The sequence below is a fragment of the Lissotriton helveticus genome, chromosome 4_1 (genome assembly GCF_964261635.1).
Source record: "Lissotriton helveticus chromosome 4_1, aLisHel1.1, whole genome shotgun sequence".
In the NCBI taxonomy this organism is placed as follows: Eukaryota; Metazoa; Chordata; class Amphibia; order Caudata; family Salamandridae; genus Lissotriton; species Lissotriton helveticus.
Genome location: NC_136063.1, coordinates 1,528,651,976 through 1,528,678,109, shown reverse-complemented (window position 1 = coordinate 1,528,678,109; position 26,134 = coordinate 1,528,651,976). Strand labels below are relative to the sequence as shown.

The 26,134-nt window shown below is 47.7% G+C and overlaps 1 protein-coding gene across 5 annotated transcripts in view; it reads left to right on the top strand.

Moving 5' to 3' along the window:
* The window catches only part of PPP4R1 (protein phosphatase 4 regulatory subunit 1), a 689,584-nt gene that overhangs the window by 201,052 nt on the left and 462,398 nt on the right, over positions 1-26,134 (top strand). For all 5 annotated transcript variants that reach the window (XM_078688139.1, XM_078688143.1, XM_078688140.1 and 2 more), the window contains exon 5: positions 16,248-16,390. In XM_078688139.1, coding sequence (XP_078544265.1) covers positions 16,248-16,390 — 143 coding nt within the window. The remainder of the gene's footprint in view (positions 1-16,247; positions 16,391-26,134) is intronic.

Below are 26,134 nucleotides of genomic sequence, written 5' to 3'. Positions count from 1 at the left end.
ATCTATTCAGAGAGCATCCTATAAGCATTATACATATCCTTATATTGTTAAACTTTGCAAACGTGTGTACACACTTTTATACTGGAACCACGGTCAGTATTGCAATCTGAACTTACAACATTTCCTTAGGGCGTTTACCCTAATAATAAAGGCTTTGTATGAATGAACCATTAATGCAAGTTCGAACAGCATTCACATATGAACACAAATACGACCTTAACTGCAGACGGTGCCCTTTCCTGATCCATAATGTGGTACAGTAATCTGTCAGCCAAAGAGTTTGTGCTGCAGAAGGGTGGGCCTACTTGTCCCAAGGACAAAATAAACATGTAAACTTCTTGTCCTTGACCCCAAACAATATGTCCTTGGCGTCGGGCTATAGGAGTTCCACATAGTCCTGCCCTTCATTAATCTGACTTCCATCTTTCTAGGGTGCTCCTTCATTGGCTTCTATACGCCTGCCATAAGCCCCAAACCTTTTCCAATTTTCTCGGGCATCCATAGACCAGCTTCTTGTTGACACCAAGTCCGTCACCCTTGCAGGATGATCTACTCCCCAAGCCCTTGCTATGTTCCTTTTTGCTACTCCAGATGGCAATATCAGCCATATTTTGTGGTGTTTGGGCCCTACCTCCTCCCCCATTACACGCAGATATGCCACTGTGCCTCCATCTAGGCCTGTGACTCTGGTCATGCCTCACAAGTTACTTACCTTGGGTAAATATATATCATTTAAGAAACCTAGGTTAGTTATAGATCCCTTACCTAAGAATATCCCCCAGGCGTCAGACTGGATCCGTAAAGGTTTTCCTCAGCAGTACCCCTGCGCGTTGGTAGGTGGCGTCGGTCGACTCTGCGTCCGTCAAGATGATGTCATGGAGGTTACATGGACGCTGCCCTTGCATGCCGACGTCCGTACTGTACACGACATTCCGCGATAGGAACGCAGAGCCACGCAAAACACTGATCACTGGTGCACAAAACTAGGGCCTGAAAGGATGTCCTTAACCCTAGAAATCAGTTCACAGAATGGGGAGGATGGGTCTGGAGGTAAGGAATCTATAACTAACTTATGTTTATTACAGTTATATCGTTACCGAAGGTAAGTAACTTGTGCATTTGAAAGAAACAGTTAGTTATAGATTCCTTACCTTAGAATAGGTACCCTAGCAATACTGCGAACCAAGATCACACCAGAAAGTCCTGGAGAACAGAACGGCTGAAGAATCAGTCTCTCCGGACTTGGCTGTCCAGGCATTAGTGTCTTGTAAACGTGTGCGGCGATACCCACGTAGTTGCCTTGCAGATGTCCTGTAGGGGGTCTCCCCGTCCCAAAGCAGTAGTAGCTGCCGTTGCCCGGGTAGAATGGGCATGCAACCCCACTGGAGGCTCCTTCTTAGCCAAAGAGTAACAGGCTTTCATGCACAAAACGACCCACCTGGAGATTGTTCGTTTGTGCACAGCCCAACCTTTCTTAACACCCACGTAACCAACAAAGAGCTGGTCGTCCACTCGGAATTGTTTGGTGCGATTCAAATATGAGAGCGCACGTTTGTGATCCAGACGGTGAAGCCTCTCTTCTTCTTTTGAAGGATGTGGAGGCGGAAAGAAAGTAGGCAAAGTGATGCTTTGGCCAATATGAAAAGAAGTGACCACCTTTGTAAGAAAGGTAGGTCGAGTTCTTACGACAACCTTGTCCGGATGAACCGCAAGGAAAGGAGGCTTGAAAGACAAAGCTTGTAGCTCACTCACCCTGCACGCAGAGGTGATGGCCACCAGAAAAGCAGTTTTGAGAGTTAAGAGCCTGAGAGGACAGTTATGTAGCAGCACAAAGGGAGCACACATAAATTGGTTGACACCAAATTTAAGTCCCACTGAGGCATTATGAAGGGAACCGTAGGAAACAGATGATTACTACCCTTAAGAAATCTATTTACAACATGGGGCTTGAAAAGAGAAGGCTGAACAGGAAGCCTGAGGAAGGCTGAAATGGCGTAGAGGTAGCCCTTTAGAGTGCCCAGAGCATAGCCTTGCTGGGCCAAAGATAGAAGGAACAAAAGAACTTCAGAAAGAGGAGAAGAAAGGGGATCCACAGGCTTTGCTGTGCACCATGCCACAAATTTGTTCCATCTGCAGGCGTATACCGTCTCAGTGGAGGGACGTCTGGCTGCCAAGATTACATCACAAACTTCAGGAGGTAAGTCAAATGACGTCAGCTGCCGCCGTTCAGTCTCCACGCAAGGAGGTGGAGGCTGGACAGGTTCGAGTGAAAGACTGTCCCCTGCTGCTGCGACAGATTGGAGGATCAATGCCCATGTTGAGCAGCTCGGGATACCAGACTGCTCGTGCCCAATCCGGAGCCACAAGAATGACTTGGGCCCAGTCACGCTTTATCTTCTTCAGCACTCTGGGCGGAAGTGGTATAGACAGAAATAATAATAATAATAATAATAATACTGTCTTTTATAGAGCGCGAACAGCTACCTCCTGAGAGGTGTCCCGGCGCTATAGCAGCTAGTGGTGCGCCAGGCCACCTGCGTAACAGAGTCCAAGAGGCTACTCCTGGTTAAAAAGCAAGGTTTTGGCTGCCCTCCTGAAAATGGTTTCAGAGGTGATTTGTCGCAATGCGTTTGGCAAGGTATTCCAAAGCATGGCAGCCTTAAGCGTAAAGGATCTGCACCCTAACCGAGCTTTCCTAACTCGAGGGGTGCGTAACAGGTTCTTAATAAAAACTTTTGTAAGGGCTGTAAATCTCTTTATGTTCATTTGAGGATAACTCTCTGATTTTCGTTAAAACGTGGTTGATAAATGTTGCTTTGGAGACTGCCTTTCCTCTAGAACTCTGCTTTACTACAGTAGACAATGGTGTGGGCCTTGAAACTTCCCGAGGCTGCTCATATGCGCCAAGTCTCTGCTTCAGATAGCAAGGACAGGATCCTTGGAAAGCCCGCAAGTCTAGGGTAAGGGCCTTAAATTTGATTCTACTGTTGACCGGCCACCAATGCAATGCTTTAAGATGAGGAGAGATGTGCTTCTTTAATGGGACATGTTTAATCAGTCTCGCAGCCGCATTCTGGACCATCTGCAATTTCTTTATCTGGTACGCTGGGAGGCCCAAATACATGCCATTCGCATAATCCTGGCGGGAGGTAACTGTGGCGTGAACCACAGACCGGCGACAGTGTTCTGACAGAAAATGTAGAATTTTACGCAGGTTTCTTAAAGTGCCAAAACAAGCACCTGTCACCTGTTGAATTTGGGCCGAAAAGGATAGGTTCTTCTGCCACTTAATGCCCAGTTTTTTTGTGCAGCTTGCGGGAGCGGGGGGGGGGGGGGGGGGCAGCCCATTTCCTCAGGCCACCAAAGGTCAGCGGCGGGGAGTAGGCTGTTGCCGAAATATAGCACCTCTGTTTTCTCGGCATTCATCTTGAGCCTGTTGTTGTTCATCCATTGTGCTCTATATTTTAAACAGCTTTTAAAATTCTCAAAAGAGGCATACGACAAGTGTTTAAAAGGGAATACCAGCTGAGTATCATCGGCGTAGGAGATGGCCTTCACCCCCCAGTTGGCAATCAGTGAAAAAAGAGGGGCCAAATAAATGTTGAAGAGCAGTGGACTCGGGCCGAGCCCTGAGGGACGCCACACCAAAGGGTCTTGCGACTGGATTGATGTGGTTGGAGTGCCACTCTCTGCGTGCGCTTATGAAGAAAGGACTTGAGCCATTGTAAAGCTGTGCCCTCGAACCCTGCGTCCTCGAGGCGCTGGATCAAAATGGAGTGGTTGACCGTATCAAATGCCGCAGATAGGTCCAGGAGCAACAGCATGGCCGATGCCCCTGAATCCAGCTCCAGCATGACTGAGTCCACCACCTCAATTAGGCGTATAGAAGATCGCAACTCCACACGCGACGAAACATGTCGCCTAGCGAGTGCCGCCTTGGAAATTTCAACGTGCAGAACTGCTGACATTGCGCATTTTCCTCGGTGGCGAATAGATCTAACCAAAGCTCTCCCCACTGCAGAGAGACCTTGCACCACCGCTTAGTGATCCATCATGCAGCTGCCGCTGAGTTTGTCCGCCTTGGCGTTCAGTGAACCTGCCAGGTGTTGAACCACCAAGGATATGCCCTGATGTTCCAGCCATGTCCAGAGGTGCAGGGCCTCCTGACATAGGGTCCATGACCCCACCCTGCCTTGTTTGTTGCAGTACCACGTGGAGGTGGTGTTGTCAGTGAACACCTGTACTACTCTTCCCTGGACAGAGGGAAGGAATGTCTTTCGTGCAAGACTGATCGCCCGAAGCTCCAGAAGGTTGATGGGGAGCTCGGACTCCGCCGGAGACCAGAGGCCTCTGATCTCCGCCTCTCCCATGTGGCCGCCCCATCCCAGGGAGGCGTCCGTTACCACTGTGTGATCTGGCTGGGGAAGGGAGAGGGATCTGCCGTTGACCCAATCCTGGTTCGTGAGCCACCACTGCAATTGTTGTGCAGTGTCCTCTGAGATCTTGATGCAATGGGATAGATTCCCCTTGTGCTGCGCCCACTGGAACTTCAGGTGCCACTGCATAGCCGGCATATGCCACCTGGCATGATCGACCAGCAGGATGCAGGAGGTGATGAGGCCCAGCAGCCTCCGGGTCATCCTGACCGAAACCCGGGATAAAGAGTGAAAGATCGGGATCATAGCCCGAATATCCCGGACTCGCTGTTCAGGAGAATAAACCCCAAACTGTGTTGTGTCCAGAATCGCTCTGATAAAAAAAGCCTCTGAGAGGGAATCCGGTGCGACTTCGGCACGTTGATGGAGAACCCCAGCAAATGCAGGAGGTCGGCCGTAGTCTGTAGGTGGGAGACGACTGCCTGGGGCGAGCCCACCTTCAACAACCAGTCGTCGAGATAGGGGGAAGACTGGAACCCCTGGTCTGTGCAGGTGAGCTATGACTACCGCCATCACTTTCGTGAACACCCGAGGGGCGCTGGTAAGGCCAAAGGGGAGAACGGTAAACTGAAAGTGCTCGTGGCCTACCGTGAACCGTAGGTAACGCTGGTGGGCCAGCAGGACGGAGATGTGAGAATAAGCGTCCTGCAAGTCCAGTGCTACCAGCCAGTCTCCAGGGTCGAGGGCAGAAAAGACCTTAGTGAGTGTCAACATTTTGAACTTCTCCTTCAGGAAGTGGTTGACGTTCCTGAGATCCAAGATAGGACGCAGGCCATTGTCCAGAAAGTAGTGGGAATAGCAACCAAGACCTACTTCTGGGGCAGGAACATGCTTGATGGCCCCCTTGGCCAAGAGGGCTGAAACTTCCTGTTGGGAGTAGCCCCTTCGGACTATCTGCAGAACTCACCTGTCCGACATGGAGTGCCAGTGTGGGGGCTGATGGTGGATCCTGCTGCCCACTGGCGTTTGGTGGCCCTGGAACGTCAGACTAGGAGCGTTTGGAGGCTGTTGCAATGGAGGCTGTGGTGGACTGGCCCTCTCGCTAGCCCCCAGAACCACGCCGGATGTTCCCACGTCCCCGGCAGCGATGGGGATGAACAGCCAGCGCATCCTGTGGCTCTGGGCGGGACATAGTGGGTCACCCCTTCGCTATCCACAAAAGGGGCGAAAGGCAGACTGCTCAGTGCGGGTGGTGGAGAGGCCCAAGGACCTGGGTGTAGCCCAAGAGTCCTTAAAGGGATGGCCATCAAAGGGCATGTCCATAAGTGTGGATTGGACATCCCCGGATAAACCAGTTGGACACAACCAGGCGTGGCAATCATCCTGCCCAGTGCATTGGCGGTATCCAGCCCACAGCGGATGGTAAACTTCGCTGCGTCTCTCCCCTCAGCGACTGCACGGGAAAGCACGGCCCAGGCCTCCTCTGGGCACTGAGGCAGGGCTTGGGCCACCGTAACCCACACAGAGTGAGAATAACGGCCCAACAAACATGCCGTGTTTACCGACCACAGTCCCAAGGAAGAGGAAGAAAACCTCTTCTTCCCAAGTTGGTCCAGCTTCTTGGATTCCCTATCAGGTGGAGCTGAAGGGAAGGCGCCTTTGGACATAGGGGCTTGGACCACCAAGCTCTCAGGGGTAGGGTGTTAGGAGAGGAAAGTGGGGTCACCCGGGGCCGGGCGGTGGCGTCTGGCAACCATCCTATCCACAGGAGCCCCTGTGTTGGACCTGGACCTGGTGCCCAAAAGGTTGTCTGTTAGGGCTTCCTTGAACCGCTGCCGCTGAAGAGCTTGCTGCCGACTGGAGCACCTCTGTCAGGAGGTTAGTCCTGACTGCCACCATAGGAAGCTCGAGGTGGAGAACCTCTGCCGCCCTTCGCAACACCACTGTGTATGACGCTCCCTCCTCCGTAGCAACGATAGAAGAAGACAATATGCCTAAGTCTGGGGAGGTATTCAGACCACTGGCATCCCCCAGTTCCTCTCGCCAAACTGGCTCGTACTCCAGCTGGTCTGTCAAAGATTCACCAGACCTCTCCCAGTCTTCCTCACCCTAGTCTGGCTGCCAACCTGGCTGGAAATGACCACGGTGGAACACAGGAACAAAAGTACCCATCGGCACCGGATCTGGTATCAGTCGACTCCGGTCCGTCTCCGTGACCACATCGGGGTGGAAGCCAGGGTAGACGCCGGCAGGGGGCCCAGCCGGCTGCGGATGTGGTGCTGGTGCAATCGCCGCCGGTTGAGGTGTTACGAGGTCGACCGGCGCAGATCCGGATACAGGCCTGGATCCAAGGGGGCCTTGGGGAGCTGAGGTCGCAGCCACCGGGGTTGAAGGCCTAGTGCCCCCAGCCAAGACGGTGGGGTGTGATGGCACGCCGGCGGAGTCGGGCTGCCCAAAGATGGCATGCATTGCGGGGGGGCACCTCCCGCACCCTGCGTTGCGTCGGCCGACGGACGAGGGGAAGTCGATCAGCGATAATGCTTCTAAGACTTCTTCTTGTGCTTCGACTTACCTGACCCCGAGTGCGAAGACTTAGACGACGAGTGGTGGTGATGGCTCCGTGATCGGTCCCGCGATCTCCCTCAGACCGGGACCTTGAGTGACGTGGAGCAGACTGCCGGACCTAGAGGATCTTTCAGGACCGCTCCCGCAAAGACTTTGGGCCATGGTTCGGCAGTCGGAGCACGACTTGGGGTCGTGGTCGCACTCCAGGCAGTAGAGGCACACACGGTGCAGATCTGTTACTGACATCAGTTGGGTACAGGAACCGCAAGCCTTGAAACAGGGCATCTCTCGTGTACCAGGAGTCGATGATAGACTCAAAAAAGAAGTCGATAAAAGTTGCAAAAACTCAGTAAAAAAGTGACTAGAGGACCGAACTCGCTGGATCGGCGCTTGCTGGTGCGGAAAATAAAAAAACTGACATCATTGCGCGAGGGCGGCATCTAACTTTCTGCTACGTCATCCGGCGTCCATGATGTCGACAACGAATGTGAAGTCGACCAACGCCACCTACCGACGCGCAGGGATACTGCTGACGAAAAACTTTCCAGATCCACTCTGACGCCTGGGGGATATTCTAAGGTGAGGAATCTATAACTTTGTTTCAGATCTGTACTACATCCCTCCAGTATTGTTGGATTTTGGGACAAACCCATAGTATACGGAAGAAAGAGCCTACTGCGCCGTACCCTCTAGCGCACAAATTTGTGTCACATCTTCCAAGCTGGATCATGAGTGTTCTAGAGGAATAGGATCTGGTCAGTATCCTCAGCTGTATCAGACAGAAGTGGGCACAAATAGCTATTTCTCAAGGACTCTGTATTGCCTCCACCCAGTTATCCTCCAGTAGCTCCAAATCCATCTCCCTCTCGTATAGTTCCCAAAGGATCTGGGGAGTTGTTCATTAGCTTCCTATGGGTTAGGGACTCTCATTGTCTGTCATCTGATACTCTGGCTGCAGATCTTCAATTGTGATCAGAGCCTCGCCTCTCCAGATAACCTCAAGGTAATCAATGCCCAGAAGGCCCCACTTATACAAATATGTGTTTGGGACTGCCGGCCCCCCTCAAAATCCCCCTTCTGGAGCTTACATTGTGCTATTCACGAACTACCCCATCCCAAAGGGGTTTGCGTCATTTACTGTCAACCGTCTGGAAAAAGCCTCCTCCAGCCCCACAGTTTTTCCAGCTGTAGGAGTAAATTCTTAGCCAGGAATTAGTTTGCATTTCCCCCCCCCCCCCATGGCACCGAAGCCTCTAGTAGAGTAATCTCCCTTTAGAACTCTTCGCATCTCAGAGCCTGAGTATGACCCCATAATACCGCCTTAAAGGCTTCCCAGAGGATGCACTCGGAGTCAACCGTCCCCTTATTCTCCTTAAAATATTGATCTATCCATGCCCTTATCTTGTCCATGAATGTTTTGTCTTTCAGATGCTCTGGATCTATTCTGGAAGGCAAGGTGGTGTCCCTGAGAGGGCCCTGCAGCAGTACCTCTGCCAGGGAGTGGTCCACAATGCTGTGTACTTTATATTACGCTGCGAACCAGGCCTGCATGTGTGCAGTGGCTGAAAATAGGATCTAAGCAGGAGCAGCTGCCATGCACAGCAGAATGAAATGTAAACTGTTCTGCTTTGGGATTGTGTTTGTGCCACAAATCTACCAGCTCCGTCTCGTCCCCAAAGGCCAATAGTGGGCCAGGGCTGCACCATGGGGAGATCCAGATATCCTATCCATTTCTGAGTACATTTTAGCGTTTGTCACCCCCAAATATAAGGGTGCCAGGTGGCACCTCGAGCAGTGGGGCGCATAGTGCCGGCAGTGCATCAGTGTGGAGCTTTGTCAGTACATGCCCCGAGCATATGCTGAGTGGATGGCCTTCCCACATAACAGTTTACTCTACATATCTGCCAAGCGGGTCATCCAGGTGCGACCTGGGGTGAATGGCGCCAATGTTTTAATAAGTACGGCCGTGCCTCTGGAGCCTGAAGTGAAACTTGCATGGGTGAGGAGAGTATATCTAAACCTATTGAGTGCCTTATAGTGGTTGCCTTTTAAATGAGTCTCCTGTAGGAGGACCACGTCTGGGGCATGCCTCTGAAGATATTGCAGTAATATGGCTTGTTTGATTTTATTACCAAGGCCGTTGATGTTCCACATAACCTTCGAGGCTAAGCATGCTTGAGCTTCCATGTGATGCCTAATTTGAGATGTGATCTACCCTCAAAACAGTTGGCCTGCCTCATTCCCCCACCATCAAATGGCCATCCTCCCTGTGACCTATTGTCACTGAGCTAATATCAAGTAGGACATGCATTCTAAACATTGTATAACAGCAAAACTGTCTATCTCTAAGAAACACCCCCCAACCTGTAGCCCTGCATTGTAGGCCTGGAAATGCCCACTTCCCTAATGTGCAGATCGCCTGTCGCCCAAACAAAATAATGGAATATATCTAGGGTTGGCCAGCACCACCATGTCCAGGCTAACAGTGTTGAATCATATTCCACTAGCACAGCATACTGTCTTTAGAAATCCATCACAAAAGTCTTGGTAGTCTTTTCCTTTCCTCTCCCCCCAGGTTGGTCACACTAGATGAACACCATACTTGGGATACCGGAGTCCTATGTGTATTCACCAGAGGCTCTCACTGACTGGTCAGTCCTCTCAACCATTATAGAAAGTCAGCAGCATAATAGGATTACTTCGAGGGGTTCATCGATCTGTTTTCTTGTGTGGCACTCAATCCCAGATGTTCATCACTGTGCGTTGGAAGGTCATTCTCTTGTTGTTAGCTAGGGTGCCCCTTCTTCTCTCGTTGTGCCTGGTGTCCTGGTGTGCACCAGCCCTCGAGCCAATCCCAGGCCTCCTCCTGTCGAGTGAAGTGCCATGACTTTCCTGCTTCCACCACTCAGTCTCACAGGATACAACATAATGTATTTTGTCTTTGGACCAAAGCACTTTTTTAACTTCTCAAAGCTGCGGCGCTAGCACTGTACCTGCAGTCTAAAATCTGTGAAGAAGCAAATCGTTGCATTTTCATAGGCAAGTTCCACAGGGTAATGGGCGGCTTATAGGATGGCATCGCAGTCGTGATGGTTTAAGATTCGAGCTATGACCGTCTATGGTGAAGGGGCAGGTTTAGGTGGTGGTGTCGGGGCCCTATGTGTTCATTCGAAAAAATTTGAGAGGCATTTGGGTCGCAACATATTGACAATGAGGCCTCAAGAAAGAGATGCACACTGTGTCCTTCTGCCTCCTCGGGGATCCTGCACACCCTGATGATGATCCTACGAGCTCTACCTTCTTGGTCTTCAAGTTTTGCCCACATATGTTGTTAGAAATGGGCTTTCTGGTTGGCTGAGGCTTGCGCCAAAGCCAGGCAGAAATCACCACTCTAGTCAGGGCAAGGGAGTTACACTCCAAGATAACCCCTGCTCACCACCTTGGCAGCTTGGCACGAACAGTAAGGCTTATCCCGGAGGCAATGTGTAAAGCGTTTGCACACACACACACACAACAGCAACACACTAGGCACACCACAAACAGGAACTCCACACAAGGTTATATATAAAAATACTGAAAACAAAAGGGTATGTGGAGGGTCAAGGGGAATGTTTAATGACCAGTCTGCCCGTTCCCCTACATTGAAATACATAACACACAAGAGAGCAGATCAAGTCAAAAAGGGGGTGTGTGCCTACAACAGTAACCGTGCGGTACTGGTGGTGAATGCATGAAACAAGGGCTGCCAGAGATATAGGCTATTGGTGACGGGAGGTTGAAGCAATTCCCATCAGACCACCCATGTGGTGGAGTTTACGTCACGTGGGAATTGCTGGTCATGCCTACCCAAGTCCGACCAAATAATGCCGGTGCGGGAATGGATGTCAAAAGTAATGATCAGTCTACATCCTCAGGTGATGTGAATGAATAAGTGCAGTGCTCAAACAAAAATGGTAAAATTGGCTACCCGGACTTCAGAGGGCGTTTAAACAGAAGTCTGGGTGTCAAAGATTAAAAACACGCTGGGTAGTAAGACTACCCTTTAGCGCTGTGCAGTATGGTGCACATGTTTCAGCCATGGGGGCATCTGACCCGGCTTTCTTCGGGACCGATTGACAAAAAATAGCTACTGCAATTCCATACAAAGTGTATTAGTGACAAATGAACAAGCATGTACTAAAAAAGTTACATAAATACCAGGAATTTAAATACTTAAATATCCACTGGAGAAAGAGGAGTGACTTGATCTGCTCTCTTGTGTGTTATATATATAAAAATAGCCTTTGTATTACCATAAACACATTAGATCATAATTACACTGTGCCAACTGGCACTGGGCAGTATTTACAGGGGATTATTACACCAGACTGGGCCACTGTCAGAATCAGCACTTAATAGAAATAGCACTTAGTAGAAATAGTACTTAGTAGAAATAGCACTTCTAGAACATAGAATAATTGTAGCACAAAATAACAAGTGTAGGACGCAATCAGTAACCACTGGTAAAAGGTAGGTACACACTACGCAATACTAATCACCTTAGGCATAGATCATGCAGGGACACATAAACTGACTAGCATAAACTATACTAGGCAAAACATCCTCCTAAGCATGAAAACACAGTTAGAGTTATCAAAGGCATAAAGGCATTGCATATTACGCATAAATCACATTAGGCATTAGGTAATTATCAACATAACCACCAATCACCTTGCGCAGTATCACAGTAGGTACTGACCCCAGGCCAACTGGCCTTCCGTGGGGCTCAAACGCCCTCTGTCCAACAGTGTCAGGGCAGGCTGCACAGGCAGCAAAAGAAGAGTGCGCAAGAGTTTAGGCCTAAACGTGGCAGCTACCCACTACTTGCTGGGCAGCTGTGAAATCACAAAGAGGGGCGCGGGCATTTACTGTGCACCCTGAAGAATGGCGCAACGTTGCACCTGCCCTCTGTCACACAGGGCAGCTGGGGAGTTTAAACAAACAAGAGCTGGCACCACTGTGCCTCCAGGCCTCGCTGGGTCTTTTAATACAATGTGCCCCAAACGTCGGAGACCCGCTCTGGGACTCAAAATGAGATTTCCAACTTTGTCCCCACAAGAAGAAGAGAATGGGCACAGCTGGGCCGGTGAGCCCCCACTCGGGGGACTCCCAAATGGTAGGAGCACCCCCCCGCACCCCTTCTGCCCCTCTTCACTCATCGGGCAGCAGAGGGGGGACTCCAATCCCCTCTCACCTTGTCTTCTGGTCACAGAAGCGCGGGGTAGGCTCCCGACTGCTTCCTTGGTCGGCTCTCCTGGGCACTGCCTCTGATGCCCGTCCCAGCGCGGGGTAGGCTCCCGCCTGGGTCTTCTACTCCGACCATACTGGGCACCACAGGGCTCTCCCACGCCGCCTTTGTGCTCACGGCAGAGCCGGGTGAGCTTCCTCCAGGTCACAGGAGCTTCCTGTTGACTTTCTTTCACTTCCGGGTCGCCGCGGGCAGCGCGGCGGCCCTCAGCGTCACTCTTGCAGGCTGCATGCAATACGGGGTAGGTTCCCAGTCAAATGCAAAAGTCCCTGGCGGGGTGGGCACCCGCTAGGGATATTAAAAACTCGGCAAAGTCCCTGGCGGGGTGGGCACCCGCTAGGGATATAAACAAGCAGCACAAAGTCCCTGGCGGGGTGGGCACTCGCTAGGGATATGAAACACGGCAAATATGCGAGGTGGGCTCTCGTGCTGAAAATCGGGTAAATTGTGGGGTAGGCACCCGCTCGGTTACAAAGGCAGGGGGATCCCCACCTGAAAATGATCGCAGCTCCGTGCTGCCACTCACAAGTAGGTGCGCTGCTCACCAAAGGAAAAAGGCACCACCATAAGCGCTCTCTGGGGAGATGAAGCGGCTCCCCAGAAGGAGAACCTAAACGCTCCCATGCGCTACATGCAAAAGTCCAGTAAAGTCTTTCAGAGGGCAGGGGGGCAAATGCTGGGCCCAGGGGCCAGCTCACAGGGCCCTACAGCAGGGAGGCAGTCCCCAGTGGCGGTTCCTCCTGGCGCCCAGCAGCAGCAGCAGGCCCCCCTTCAGTCAGGAACAAGAGAGAACATTTTTCATGATGTTACAGCCCCTTCTTATACCCAGATTTCCTTTGTCTCATGCTGCAGGGCAAAGGGCCAACCAGCTGCAACTGGTTCTGGAGCACTTTGTTGTGCTCAGCCCCTCTCCCTATTCACAGGACAGGCTAGGGACATCCGACGCACCACAGGGGGCGGAGCCAGCATTGTGGAGGGAAGGAGCATTGTGGAGGGAAGGCACAGCCCTATTCAGGTCCCAGGGGCAACTCCTCCCATCAACATGCAGATGTCCCCATTCACCACCGGGCAGACCCATCCTGACTCCTGGAGCCAAGCACACCAGCCAGCTCCTTTCACTCACAAGCCAGATAGGCAATCCACATTCACTGCACACAGACATGCCAACTTCTAGAAGTGGCACTTCTACACTAGCCATATTAAATCTGCGCACACCATTGTGCAGCATTTATTCCCACGAGTTCGCACATACCAAACTCGCCCCTGCACTCCACTCACATTAGGAACTACCATGGACACACACATCCCCCATGAATTCCTATGGGAGGGCAGGAAAATCTCACCACACGCACCTAGAGAGCGCAGGCACTTTACACTGGGACACAGTGTTAAAGTGCGCAGAAGCCAAAAAACAACTAACACCAGGTCACATTTAAAAGCAAAACGTTTAGGGATGAACCTGCCAAAAGGGCCAAGTCCAACATATGTTGTTTCGTCAAGTACTGTACTTGCTCCTGCAGCTTTATGGATGTGGACTGTAGTTGGTTGATGTGGGTTTCTGCAGGGGTGCTTCTGCATATTTTTTAAATCTGCCCTGAGGAGTGTTAAGTCTACTGTCACAGCATCTATTTTCAGTTCCAAGGTGTTATTTAGGTCACGGATGTCTGCCATTATGGCCCCAAGGAGGGAGCTACATCACTTGTGAATATTTGGCATCCGGCGCAGTCTCGTCCGCAGACTGTCTTGGCACCGTGTACTTCTTCATTTTGTTAGACTGAGTGTAGGGCGTCTAGTTTGGGCCTTACTACAGCCCCGAAGAAGAGGCAGCCTCTCCGTGTGATCTATTGCACCTCGACTAATGCTTTGCACCATCGCAAGTCACCCCCCTCAAGTGAGCGATTTCGTGCTGGTATGTATCCCCCACGTTTGTAGGCCTTCCTAGGATTCAAGTCTGTTGGCCTAGGTCTGCCTGGTTCAAGACTGCCACACCTCCATGTACAGACGTTCACGTGGCACTCCCTGTACCCCGCTGCCCCCAGCCCAGTATGGCTGTAGTCTTGGAGTTCTCTAGGGCCCGTCATGGGTCAAGGGCTGTCAAGACTATCCTATCGAATGCACAATGCTCCGTACTTAAGTGTTTCTGCGTTGCCTTTCCCATTGTGGGGTCGGACCCCACAACATTGCACTCATCTGCAGTGTATCTGGGCCCTCTGCCTTTTACTCCCAGGTTGTCCAGGTTGCTTCTTGGGGTGGGGTTGTTGAGTGTTTCCACTTGGGGATCTGAGAGCCTGGTCCCACAGGCCTTCAAATATCCAGCCCCTGCTGCATCAGGAAGGTAATTGGCATGTATTCCCCCTCACCCTGAGGTGGCAGCTCAAATAGTTATATATGGCGACTCCTGTGTAGTGTTTTCTGCCGGCAGAGGCCCCCTCCAAAATACAGGACCCCCAACACCTGCAGCGTGGCCTCCGTCGCTCTGGCCCCCTGCTGTGACTGGATAGATTCCCCCTGCAGAGCAGGATGAGGAGAACCCTTGCCAGGAGCCATCAGTCCTGCAAAACCAGCGGTTGTTTATGGAACCCTCGAGCACCACCATTCCCATTGCAAGGGTATCTAGTCCTGGTGTTCGCTGCATGCGCCTGTAGGCCCCTTGGAGCAGTGTGCCCCTCCTACGTTGATTCAGCAGGGGCTGCTGATTTCAACGCAAGGCCTGCTTCTCATCTACAGGCCCCGCACTTACCTCTGGGCCCAGGTAGGCAATGCAAGGGGGGCAGATGTCATCCGATCGGAGCTAGAATCAATGTGTCGTGGTCTGATCTGGTTGGGATACAGTCTGTAGTTTCCAATTCCCAGTGAAGGAGGCCACTTTATCTCTGCATGCCGACGCCAAACACTCAAGTCGTCCGCCCCGCTCCAGTTGCAGCCCAGAACGGCAGCAATCTCTCTTCCCTGACAGCCAGCCACCCCAGTCATTCCATGAGGTACTTCAGTGCAAGTCTGGGTGGAGATTAGGACGGATAGTTGGGGGTCAATTCAGCAGTCACCGCGGAGCTCCTTTAAAGTGTGGCCATCTTGGCTGATGCCAAGGCATATCTCCTGGTTTGAGATTTCTTTGACGATGTCGAAGAGTTCTTTGTTGTTATTGGAGCTTAATTCGATGCATGAGGCAAATGCCCTTTTCTTCAATTCTCTCAACTGTCTGTGGTAGAGGTTGAGGGCTGTCCCGAAGGCAGTCTTGTCTGTTGTATCCTTGCTGGTGCGCCATCTCCTTTGCAGTTGTTTACAGTGTTTAGCGGTTATGAGGTAGTAAGTTCTATATAAATATAATTACAATAAAAATACATTCATGCAATACCTTTAGATCACTGAATCACTGAAAAGAATGTAGTGCAATGGCAGATCTGCAAGCACAATTTAAGGAATAATTCTTCAGTAAATGAGGTTCGGACACAATTCTGTCTATCATAGATTACTTGGGTGCAAAGTGTATCTGGGTCCGTGTTCTCTAGGTACTAAAGCAATGCCAACTGGTAGTGTATGCACTTTTGGAGCCTGATGCTGTGTTTGTGAATTTGGACCATTGAACTCTATACAATAGATTAGCCTACAAAGCCAAAGTCTCACCGTGTGCGCTGCATGATTGCTTTTGTATTTGAAAAATATCAGGGCCAAAATATGAATTAAAACTGCCCTTTTTATCATGCCTGCCTCAAATTCCTTTGAACTATCTTTGCAGTTTGCTATGTTCAATGCATCTTTTATGGCTTGTCCACTTTGCTTCCAATTTATGCTTTTTGGATTTCTTCTGGATCAGAAACTTTACATTTTATATAAACTGGCCAGTGGGGTGCTTTTCCAGAATAGGAAGGTTTTTGCAGTGCGTGTTAGGGTGAAATGACTTCATTCTTCAGAGTTAGATTGTTCTAGACTTGTGCCACGTATGTTAAATACACATTGCCAAGCTTGCAAAGAATACTGCAATACTATTCATGTTAATGTTTTTCTTTCTTATTTAACAGAGCCGACTGTACGTGCAGAACTCATGGAACAGGTGCCTCACCTGGCAATGTTTTGTCACGAAAATAGGCCTTCAATTCCACATGCGTTTTCCAAATACCTCTTGCCCATTGTAGTGCGATACCTCGCAGACCAGAATAACCAGGTGTGTATATGGCTTAGCAAATGCTGAAAAATCACAAAAGTTAAAATAGTTTTTTCTTTTGCTGTTCGTCCAACATTTGTAATTTTTTTATCTTCCCAGTTATTATTTTTCGTGCCTGCCAACTGCTTTTTAGGTCTCGCCTAGGTAGCGCACATGCGCTGCTCTTGGAGATTACCTTTTGGAATCGATCTGCACTTTTAACACACTCGTGAATTCCACGACATCCACCTTGCGGGAGCGAGCAGTGGCGCGCAGGGGCCATTTGTTAGTAATTAGCGTGGCCGTGCTTGTTGCTTTTGCTAGGTAAACTCCATTTGTCGTATCAGTTTTGTGCAGCAGGTGGTTGGTGCCGTTTTATTACTTGATACTAAAATACTTCACCCAAAGTGGAGTGTTATCTGCTTATTGGTACTAACTGGTAATACAAGTGCCATGCTCACCCATTAGACACTACGAAGGAGAATATCTAGTTGGGGACTTAGTCACCACAAAATTCTAGTCTTTAAGTTTGAATAAATATCCTTGTACCTGCAATCACAAGCTTCCTCGTTGGTCTATACAGTTATGAGGCCTTTTTGATTGGTCCAGTGGCAGTCGGCATGTACAGGGCCACTGTAGGTATTTGTTTTATTTTACCACTCTTATATGATGGCCTTATTTAATTAGTGACAGCAAAATGAGGCATATTTCCGCCTCAAACCAGATGCACTGCATTTGTAGCGCCAACATGGCTCATGATTCCAATTTTTTTTAAACCATCAATTCATCCGTCTGTTCCAGTTACTCCATACTATGCCTCAAGTTTTTTGTACTATGCATTCACTGTTCCACTCGTAGGGTTCATATGGCAATTTCCCAAATTTCTTATGTTTAAACTGTGCCCATCCAAGCCTCTAGTTTACACACGACAGATGCCACGATTCATTCAAAGCAGTGTTTTATTTGAGACCCAATGCATTTCGGGCAGAATACGCCCTTCGTCAGGGGACACTAGAAAATAACAAAAACCTTACTCAATTACATGACTGAATATGGCATTCATAAGATACATTGTATCGCTTATATAAATTGTTCATGCACTCCATTGTCTTAATGTCGCTATTTACATTTTGCGGGCTACTAAATACATAATTACACCACGGGAGTATCTTTATAAACACTACCTGCACACATACTTTATATGGCAATTTACATGCATAACGATAAAAACGGACTGGGTATTTAACCTCACGCACTCATCACATAGCTACAAACAATTCTGGTTTAACATTTATCCCGAGCCCACTCTATTACATTCCTCAACCGTCTCTAAATTATGGTTTAGTTTCCAAGAATGTTGCCCTCTAGTGTCTCCTCTCCCCTAGAGCTTACTAGTATCTGTGATGTTAAATCCTTTTTTCTTTAGTGTGCATACTGCACTTTCCCTGCCTTATTCATATCAAGATAATTCACATATAAACCCCATTTAGCATAAGAGCACTATACCAACTGCCTAATGCCTCTTGCAGACCATCCCTTAATCAACCTTCTATGCCATACCTGCTTCGGAAGTTAAAAACACTCGGTTCTCCCACCTCGCAAAATCTGTCTCACTAATATCCCGTTCGCTTTTAAATGGTGTTTATCTGACTTGCTGATACCTAATTGGTGCTCTGGTAAAAATCATCCTGCCCCATTACAGCTGCACCTAACGGGCTTCGCAAACGACCTCAAAAGACCACAATACATCACGAGAGTACATGACACCATTATCAACAGTCCCTGATGTCTTTGCATCGACATTTACTGTTTATAAATAGAAATGTTTGTCTAAACGTGTCTGTTTCCCTTCCACTGAACACCACTTTTTTATGAACCAGAATTTTTCCCCCTTCGATGTGGAACATTTGACTTCAACACTTTTCTTCTTCTCTATGCTTTTCTCCTCACGGGTGCGTCCCCTTAGTAGGGCAATTAATGTGGTTAACAATACGAAGTCGCAGGGTGCACTCCAATTAATCATATCTTGACCAACTTATCCACTATTGAAAAAGACTGCGTGCAGCCTGGTAAAGTGCCTTGCCCTGATGGCACTTGAATACATGACAGCAAAATGAGGCATATTTCCGCCTCAAACCAGATGCACTGCATTTGTAGCGCCAACATGGCTCATGATTCCAATTTTTTTAAACCATCAAGTCATCTTTCTGTTCCAGTTACTCCATTCTATGACTCAAGTTTTTTGTACTATGCATTCACTGTTCCACTCGTAGGGTTCATATGGCAATTTCCCAAATTTCTTATGTTTAAACTGTGCCCATCCAAGCCTCTAGTTTACACACGACAGATGCCACGGGTCATTCAAAGCAGTGTTTTATTTGAGACCCAATGCATTTCGGGCGGGATACGCCCTTTGTCACTTATTTAATTAGTAACACAAACTGGATAAACAAGGACTACATGTGTACATTTGATTCCATGGCTTGCTAAATCTTTAACTGAAAGCTTAAGCTAACGGTACAGGTGAGTCCCTTTTGCCTTCAAATTTATTGAGGGAAACACCATGAACAGGGTTGGTGCTTCGTCCAATCAGTTCCTGCCCAACGCGTTTCATGTCTGAGGACACTTCATCAGGGGCTCGGGGCTTAGGTTCAAATACCTTCAACTGCAGTTTTGGCAGTCCATTTAACCGTGATGTTCCCACCCAGATGGGCGTGGCCACCCGAGTGGCCCGATGGTAATTGTAGTGCCGTTTCTTCCTCCTGTGAGGCGCCGTGTGGTATCACATCACCATATGAATCCCAAGTGGGTTTCTGACACTGTTGCCGCCCAGGTTGCTGTCATACTCCCTGTAAGCGGCCTGGCCTGGGTCGCGAGGGAGCCCTGCTGCACCCTGTGCAGTCATGCCACTGCGGCACTCGGCGTGGTGACAAATGGAACAGAGTGAAGCCATTTGAGGGAGTAAGACAGCAACCTGGGCGGCAACAGTGTCAGCAACCCACTTGGGATTCATATGATGATGTGATACCACACGGCGCCTCACAGGAGGAAGAAAGGGCACTACAATTGCCATCCGGGCACTCGCGTGGCCACGCCCATCTGGGCGGGAACATCACGGTTAAATGGACTGCCAACACTGCAGTTGAAGGTATTTGAACCTAAGCCCCGAGCCCCTGATGAAGTGTCCTCAGACATGGGCAGGAACTGATTGGACGAAGCACCTAGCCGGTTCATGTTGTTTCCCTCAATAAATTTGAAGGCAAAAGCGACTCACCTGTTTGGGCTCCTTCACTGCAGGCAAACCTTGTGATTGAGATATATATATATATATATATATATATATATATATATATATATATATATATATATATATATCTCAATCTTGCTGTGAAAATAATATCACTCACAAAAGTAAGCAAGCAGCGCATAACGCCTTTTGGCACCATGAAGTTTTATGAGATTTTGAGCACTTTTAACATACAGGCCCGAAAATCTACTGTGCACAGATTACACAAAGAATTGATCTTTGTGATTGCAGTTCCTAATTCCTGGCACTTCTCCAGTCTTAATAGGATGCTTTCCTAGACCCTGCTTTATGTTCTTCTGACTTACTTTGTTTCTCCATGAGCAACTCGCATAGATTGTTGCTGAATACAGCTTGAATGGGAACATGATATCATGATTACTTACTCTTCAGAGTATGGAGACACCCAGTCATGTAGCCACAGCCACGAACATGCTGCTTACATTCAGAGGCACATAAAGGGCTGTATGAATGAGGGAGATAGTAGATTATTTTAAGGGATACATTAGGCTGGTGGACCTTTGCTGTGCAATTCAATGTCCAGACTGTCCGGTAGGCATATGCTGTAACATTGTTTACTGGTTAATCAGCAGCCTTTTCTTTCAATAGGAGCATCTTATAAGAGTTAAAAATGTCACGTTTTGTGGTGAACAAAACGACATTACCTTAATGGCAGTTTAGTATTGTTGTGTTTTCTGGTAGACTGCTTAATCAGCACTTATTTTCTGCTCGGCAACCTCATGTTGGTGACCATTTGCATACTATCACGGTTGTTTTTCCTGTACTTTTAAATTGAATAGTGGGTGTTTAATTTGGATGTTTATTGTTCTACTGGGAGTTATTATTCTCGTTCCCACTTCTCTCTCACTCGGAATTTAGGGGTCCAAGTCGAAGGGGGACCCCAGGAACCTGAGGGGTATTTTTATACTACTTGGTAATAGATCTACACCAAAAGTCACTTAATTCACCACACTGTGAAATGAACAGACTACTTACCTTGAGCACCCTGAGGGTTGTGGACTGCGGCATTAGCTGCTTTGAGATTAACCCCATTAGGGAGCTTGGTGAAAGTGAAATTAAATACATATTACTTTGATGGTGTCAGCCTGTTAGGGAAAAGACCCTTAAGTTTCCAATAAAGCATAGTAGTAGGGTTCGAATGATCTTTGAGTTTGTGCACACCCATGAACTTAGATTTTGAACAGTATTCACCATGACCTCTCCACTCTCTTCACACAGTAAACAAGCATTTGCAATGCAATAGGTCTTGCATTTGAGCGAGTTTAAGCTATTCGCATTGTAAATGACACTGCCTTTTATTTGTTTTCAAAACCAACACATAGATAAAAGATTTGTCATTTACAATGCTATTAGCTCAGTCTCACAAATGTGAGACCTATTGCATTGCAAATGCTTGTTTACTTTGCTTACAAATGGAGAATGAGCTTTAACATAGCTGGTTGACCGTTATGCTATTTAGAATTCTTTCTGATGGTACAGGCTGTTTTAAGCTGGGAAAACCTTGGAAAATATTTACATTTTGAACAATATCCATGTACTAATTTAGCCATTACTTCTTTGGTAGCTAGAGGTACGCATACTTGAACCTGCTTTTTTTTCTTTTAAAGCATTTCTTTAGTCCTGGTAAAATTAAAGTAGAGCACATGCTTGCTGCAGTAGGAGTTATTGATATGAAGTTATTGGGCTGTGTAAGTAGAGGTTTGTGTAAAGTTCAGAGTATCCTTAAAGTTTTTTTTCCCGTTGTGAATAGTTATGTGATAATAGGGAGCAAAGCAGGCTTATACTTTGTTTATTTGCTGGGCTGTCAGTGAGAAGTGTGGCCTCTTCACTACCAGAATCCATTTCTAGAAATCCTTGAACCTAGACTTACAAGTAACAAAGTAGGCCTAGAAAGAAAGGGGCAATAGATGCTGAGTGAGTTTCCGGCTGGATAGAACTGAATTATGCGGATTAGGTAAAAGTCAGTGCCCACTCCGGTTTGAGTAAAATGAACACAGGTTGTTGGACAGGAAATTGTCTGGCTGTGGTGATATGTTGCTGTATCACTCTGTATATATCTGCATTGATGGCAACAGAAGAATCTTTTAACTCAATCTTTCTTTGCATCTTCCACTTGTTAAAGCTCACCCTCTGTTGCTTGTTCTGCCACTCATATGACCTCTTTGTGTATACACTCCCTCCCCGAGGGCGCTGGCATTCCGGGAAAATTCCCCCAGTTTTTTGTGTTTCCCCTTCTCCCCAGTTGTTGTTTCACTTCCTCCCGTTCCTGTGGTTTGTCACATCCGTCTCGTTTTTGCCCCTCCCCCTTTTTAGTTTGTGTGTCCCCCCCTGCTGGCTCCTTTTATTCCCCCTAGCTCGTGGTGTATAATTGACTTATTGCTGACCCCCTTGAGCCCCGTACCAGGTTTCTCAGCTTTTCAGCCCCCTAACCTCCTTCTTGGTTTCCTCATGACCAGCTCCTCCAAAAATATGATTGTCTTCAACATCTGCCTTGCTTTAATCAACAAAAAAATTCCAACATGCCATGTCCAGTTATCCAAAAATTTGAGACTGTACCTCCCCCTCACTACATTTTGAATTATAACGGATATGTGTGTCAACCGCTTTCTGTCAGACTAACTCTTCTGCAGACAAACCCAAAAACCAGATCCTACTCGGTCAAATCCTCTTCCTCAAACTCTGAATTCGTTTTACTAACCTTAACAAAAGAAAAAGCAAATCTTACGAATTGTTCTTGAAAAAGTTCAGTATTTGAGGAGATGTTACATTGTAGATGATCTGTTTGTCACTTTGAGCATGTTATATTCCGTTAAAGGAAAAATAAACCAGCATGCTTAAAACAGGAGGTCATTGCAGGCTTTGAGTTGAGCACTCCTTGTTTTGGTTTCATTAGATCTGCTCCCTGACTCGCAGGAACAAGGCACTATGTAATATTTTTGTCTTCAAAAGTGTGATGTTCTGTACCTTATTCAGTAGTGAATGTTTTGCTGACAAACGGGACTCTTCGAGCTGATAGGCTCGAAAACATATTGTTTAGATAATTTACCAAAATTCTTGCAAGCCTATGGTCAATAGCTCTCGAAAGCACACGTTAAGCAAACAGTAAAGTTTAGGAAGGACATTTTGAATGTAAATGTTGACTTCGTAGTAGAAGCCCATTGTGATATTGGGACTTAAAAGTCACTGTGAAAACGGATACCTGCCCTTGTTTCTGCAAATGCCGAAAGTAATTAACCTCATTTAATACAAATTCCACATTTATTGACCACTCGGCAGTTCAGTGCTTTGTGAATAGAAGTCCGAATGCGTAATGCTAATTAGTCTCTGTAAGTGCAAAGAACCGCAGTGTTTTTGCGGTAATCATTTTCCTGCTCAAACTATGTGTTTTATATGCTGACATTTATTTAAAAATACAAGCTGGTCTTTAATGATTATGAACATAACTCATTGTTTTAATTTTGAATTTAATTTTCAAATAAATCGGCTATGTGAGCGGATGTAAGTGTCAAAGAAGAATACAGTCCTTTTCCAGACATGAAGTGCAGTATCACAACCAGTGTTTTTTTCTTTTTTAGGTCTCTAATTTGGATTGCTTTCTTTGTAGTTGATATTGTTAAAATACTTTGAATGTGTGATCTCACTGACATGTCTTTGGTAGAAGGTTGCAAGACTCACCCTCCATCTCGGAACCACTGCACACTTATCAAGTAATTATCCATGAACACACAAGACTCCTTCTCACCACCACCGCCTCCTCCTCCTCCTCATAATGATTCTTCACAAATGACCTACAGACTTGCTGATCAGACTCATTACGGGTTTGGTGGACATACTTTAGTTTGCTCTTTATTGGGACTGCTCAATGAATATACCCCCTTTATATAGGTTAGAAGGTGGCACTAGCAGATATCCTAATCATTGCCCCTTCATTCAAGAAACGCTATAACATGCCTAACCCAATATGCACCCTATTACTCCAGCCACTGGCAAAAGGTCAGGAAATTGGCAAAGTTGTGAGATACAAAATAATCCACCTTGGTTTTGTGTGGTATGGTCTGCCAGTCAGCTGTTAGTTTGAGTTTACGGATGTTAATCCCTTCCTTTCTAAATGTTAAAGTGTGTTAAATATGTTTTGAATATAAATGTTAAATTGAAAGAATACTACCACCACATTTTATAACTTTTTGTAGCCACCTAAATGGGCAGTTGCCTTGCGGTTGGGTAACATTTGGCCTGCTTTTTTAAAATAAGTACAATATTGCAATCAAATTATGTTTGAACCTTAAAAACCGTCCCCTCTCAATAACAGAACCGTTTTCATTGAGTGTGCCAACTTCCTGCCTGGAGCCAAGCCTGAATATCTATATTTTCAATCTTTCCAAGAAATTTCCACATGGGCGCCAGTTAATTGATTTTACCTGCATGCATACGCGTCAGGATGGTTTCTTAAGTTGCAGACTATATTAGAAAGGGTATGAGAGGGTACTAAATCAGGATGTATGAACATTAGGCTAGGATTTATAAGTGTTTATTTGTTGAAAATGCACCTAAAAAGGGATTGTATGTGCCTAGGTCGTAGTGTCATTCAGGTGATGGGATTTTTTTTTTTTTAAACGTAACAAAAACTGAGCAAATGTGTTAATTTTCAGTAAATAACGTTGTCCAACGCACTTTTTAGTGTTAATAACAGGATGAAATGCAAGAAACTAAGCAGCTAGTTGGCATAGCTGCACAGGGTGTAACCTCCACTGCCTCTTTAAGACTCTGGGGCTGATTTGTCTCCACAGTATATGGGAGGTTTGTCGTTTACCTGATTTATTGAGTTAGAATTTCACTTTAGGCTCGGTCCATTTTTCAGTTATTTTGACTATTTACTTTAAGCCTTTAAAAAGGTACATCTTTTGATGTCCTTAAATTATTTTTCTACAGAATAATTTGCTCAGCCCTATAATTTCTTCACCGTTTATGAAGTGCAATTTCTCTTGAAGAAAATTCTGAAATCCTATGCATGCCTTTTTAGGTTTCGCTGGAGCACGGAGCTTTTAGCTCCGCCTCCAGAGAAATCTGTAGTCTTCAGTATAAGGGACACTTGAATCCGCCCTCTGTTCCATTGGCTAGCTCCATAAATGGAGGCTAGCCATTGGAACAGAGATCTGTCCGTCATGGCCGGACCAGATTCGTGGGCGTTCCTGCATTTTTTTCCCTCTCCACCCACTTCTGACGTCATGTGGCTGTGGGCGTGTACTTTTTTTTTTTTTTTTGTCCCGTGATGTTTTCCTCATTTTGGAAAAGCCTTTGGCCGAAGTGGAGTGCTGCGCCCTCGCTGCTCTTCTGTGGCTGTCCGTTCCCGCCCCCCCCTTCCGCTGTCTGTTCCCGCCCCCCCTCCCCGTGTGCCCGTAGGTGCTCAACAGTAAGGCCACTCCTGCTGACCCCTCGTGCAATGATCCTGCCTTCTGCTCCCCACCTTCCGGCTCATTCAGAGAGCCGGACCTGCAACTCGTGCTCTGTCTCCTCATACAGTTTATTTCGCCTCCTGCTCTCTGCCCCCGGCTCTTCAGACGGTGATTCCGCCCTCTGAAACCCGCAGGCGGGACTTGCATACTGCCCCAGGCCTTGTACCACATACCCAGACTCCCCCCCTCGTCCCCCTCTAATAGGATGAGGCTCCCCCAGGGCTCAACCCTCTCAAAGTCATCTAGGTCCATTGCTCGGGGAGGGAGGGGCCATGGGCGAGGGTTGGGGGGGGTGAACAAAGAGAGAAACGGGAATGATGTAATTGAAAGAAGCAGAGAGCGGAGTGAATGAATGAAGGCTGAGGGAGGACTCTGTGGCAGCTCCGAGAGACAGGAAAACAGAGACGGGAGCAGGGGAGGCGACAGGCACTGCGAGAGAGCCAGAAAGGCAGAGAGATGGATGCAAGCAAACAGGAAGGAAACGATACACAGCAAGACAGGCAGAGAACGGGAGAGAATGAGGGAACAATACCAGCGAGAGGGACAAGGGAGACAAAAATGAAGGGGAGCTCGGGAGAGCAGCAAAGAAAGGGGGAGAACGGAGTAATAAGACGGGGCAGAGTAAGAGAGACAAACAGAGTGAGTGGTAATGAGAGCGAGATGGGAAAGGAGAGAAACAAATAGCAAGATACAGGGAGTAGAAGGCCAGAGATGACCGGAGAGGCATGAAAGAAGGAGGGCGGAGGAGGGAACTAGACCAAGTTAGCTTGGGACCGTGACAGAGAGACGGAGAAGGAAGCGGTAGACGGGGAAGAGAGGGATCCAGAGAGAGATGCAAAGAGGCTGAGATGGGCGAAAGGTAGGCAGAGAGAGAGAGAGAGAAGAAGCAATAACTAGAGCGCCCGAGCCAGACACGAGGTTTGGACGGGATAAGAGTGAAAGTGACTGAGAAATATCGAGGGAGAGATAGGGAGGAAGAGGGAGAGA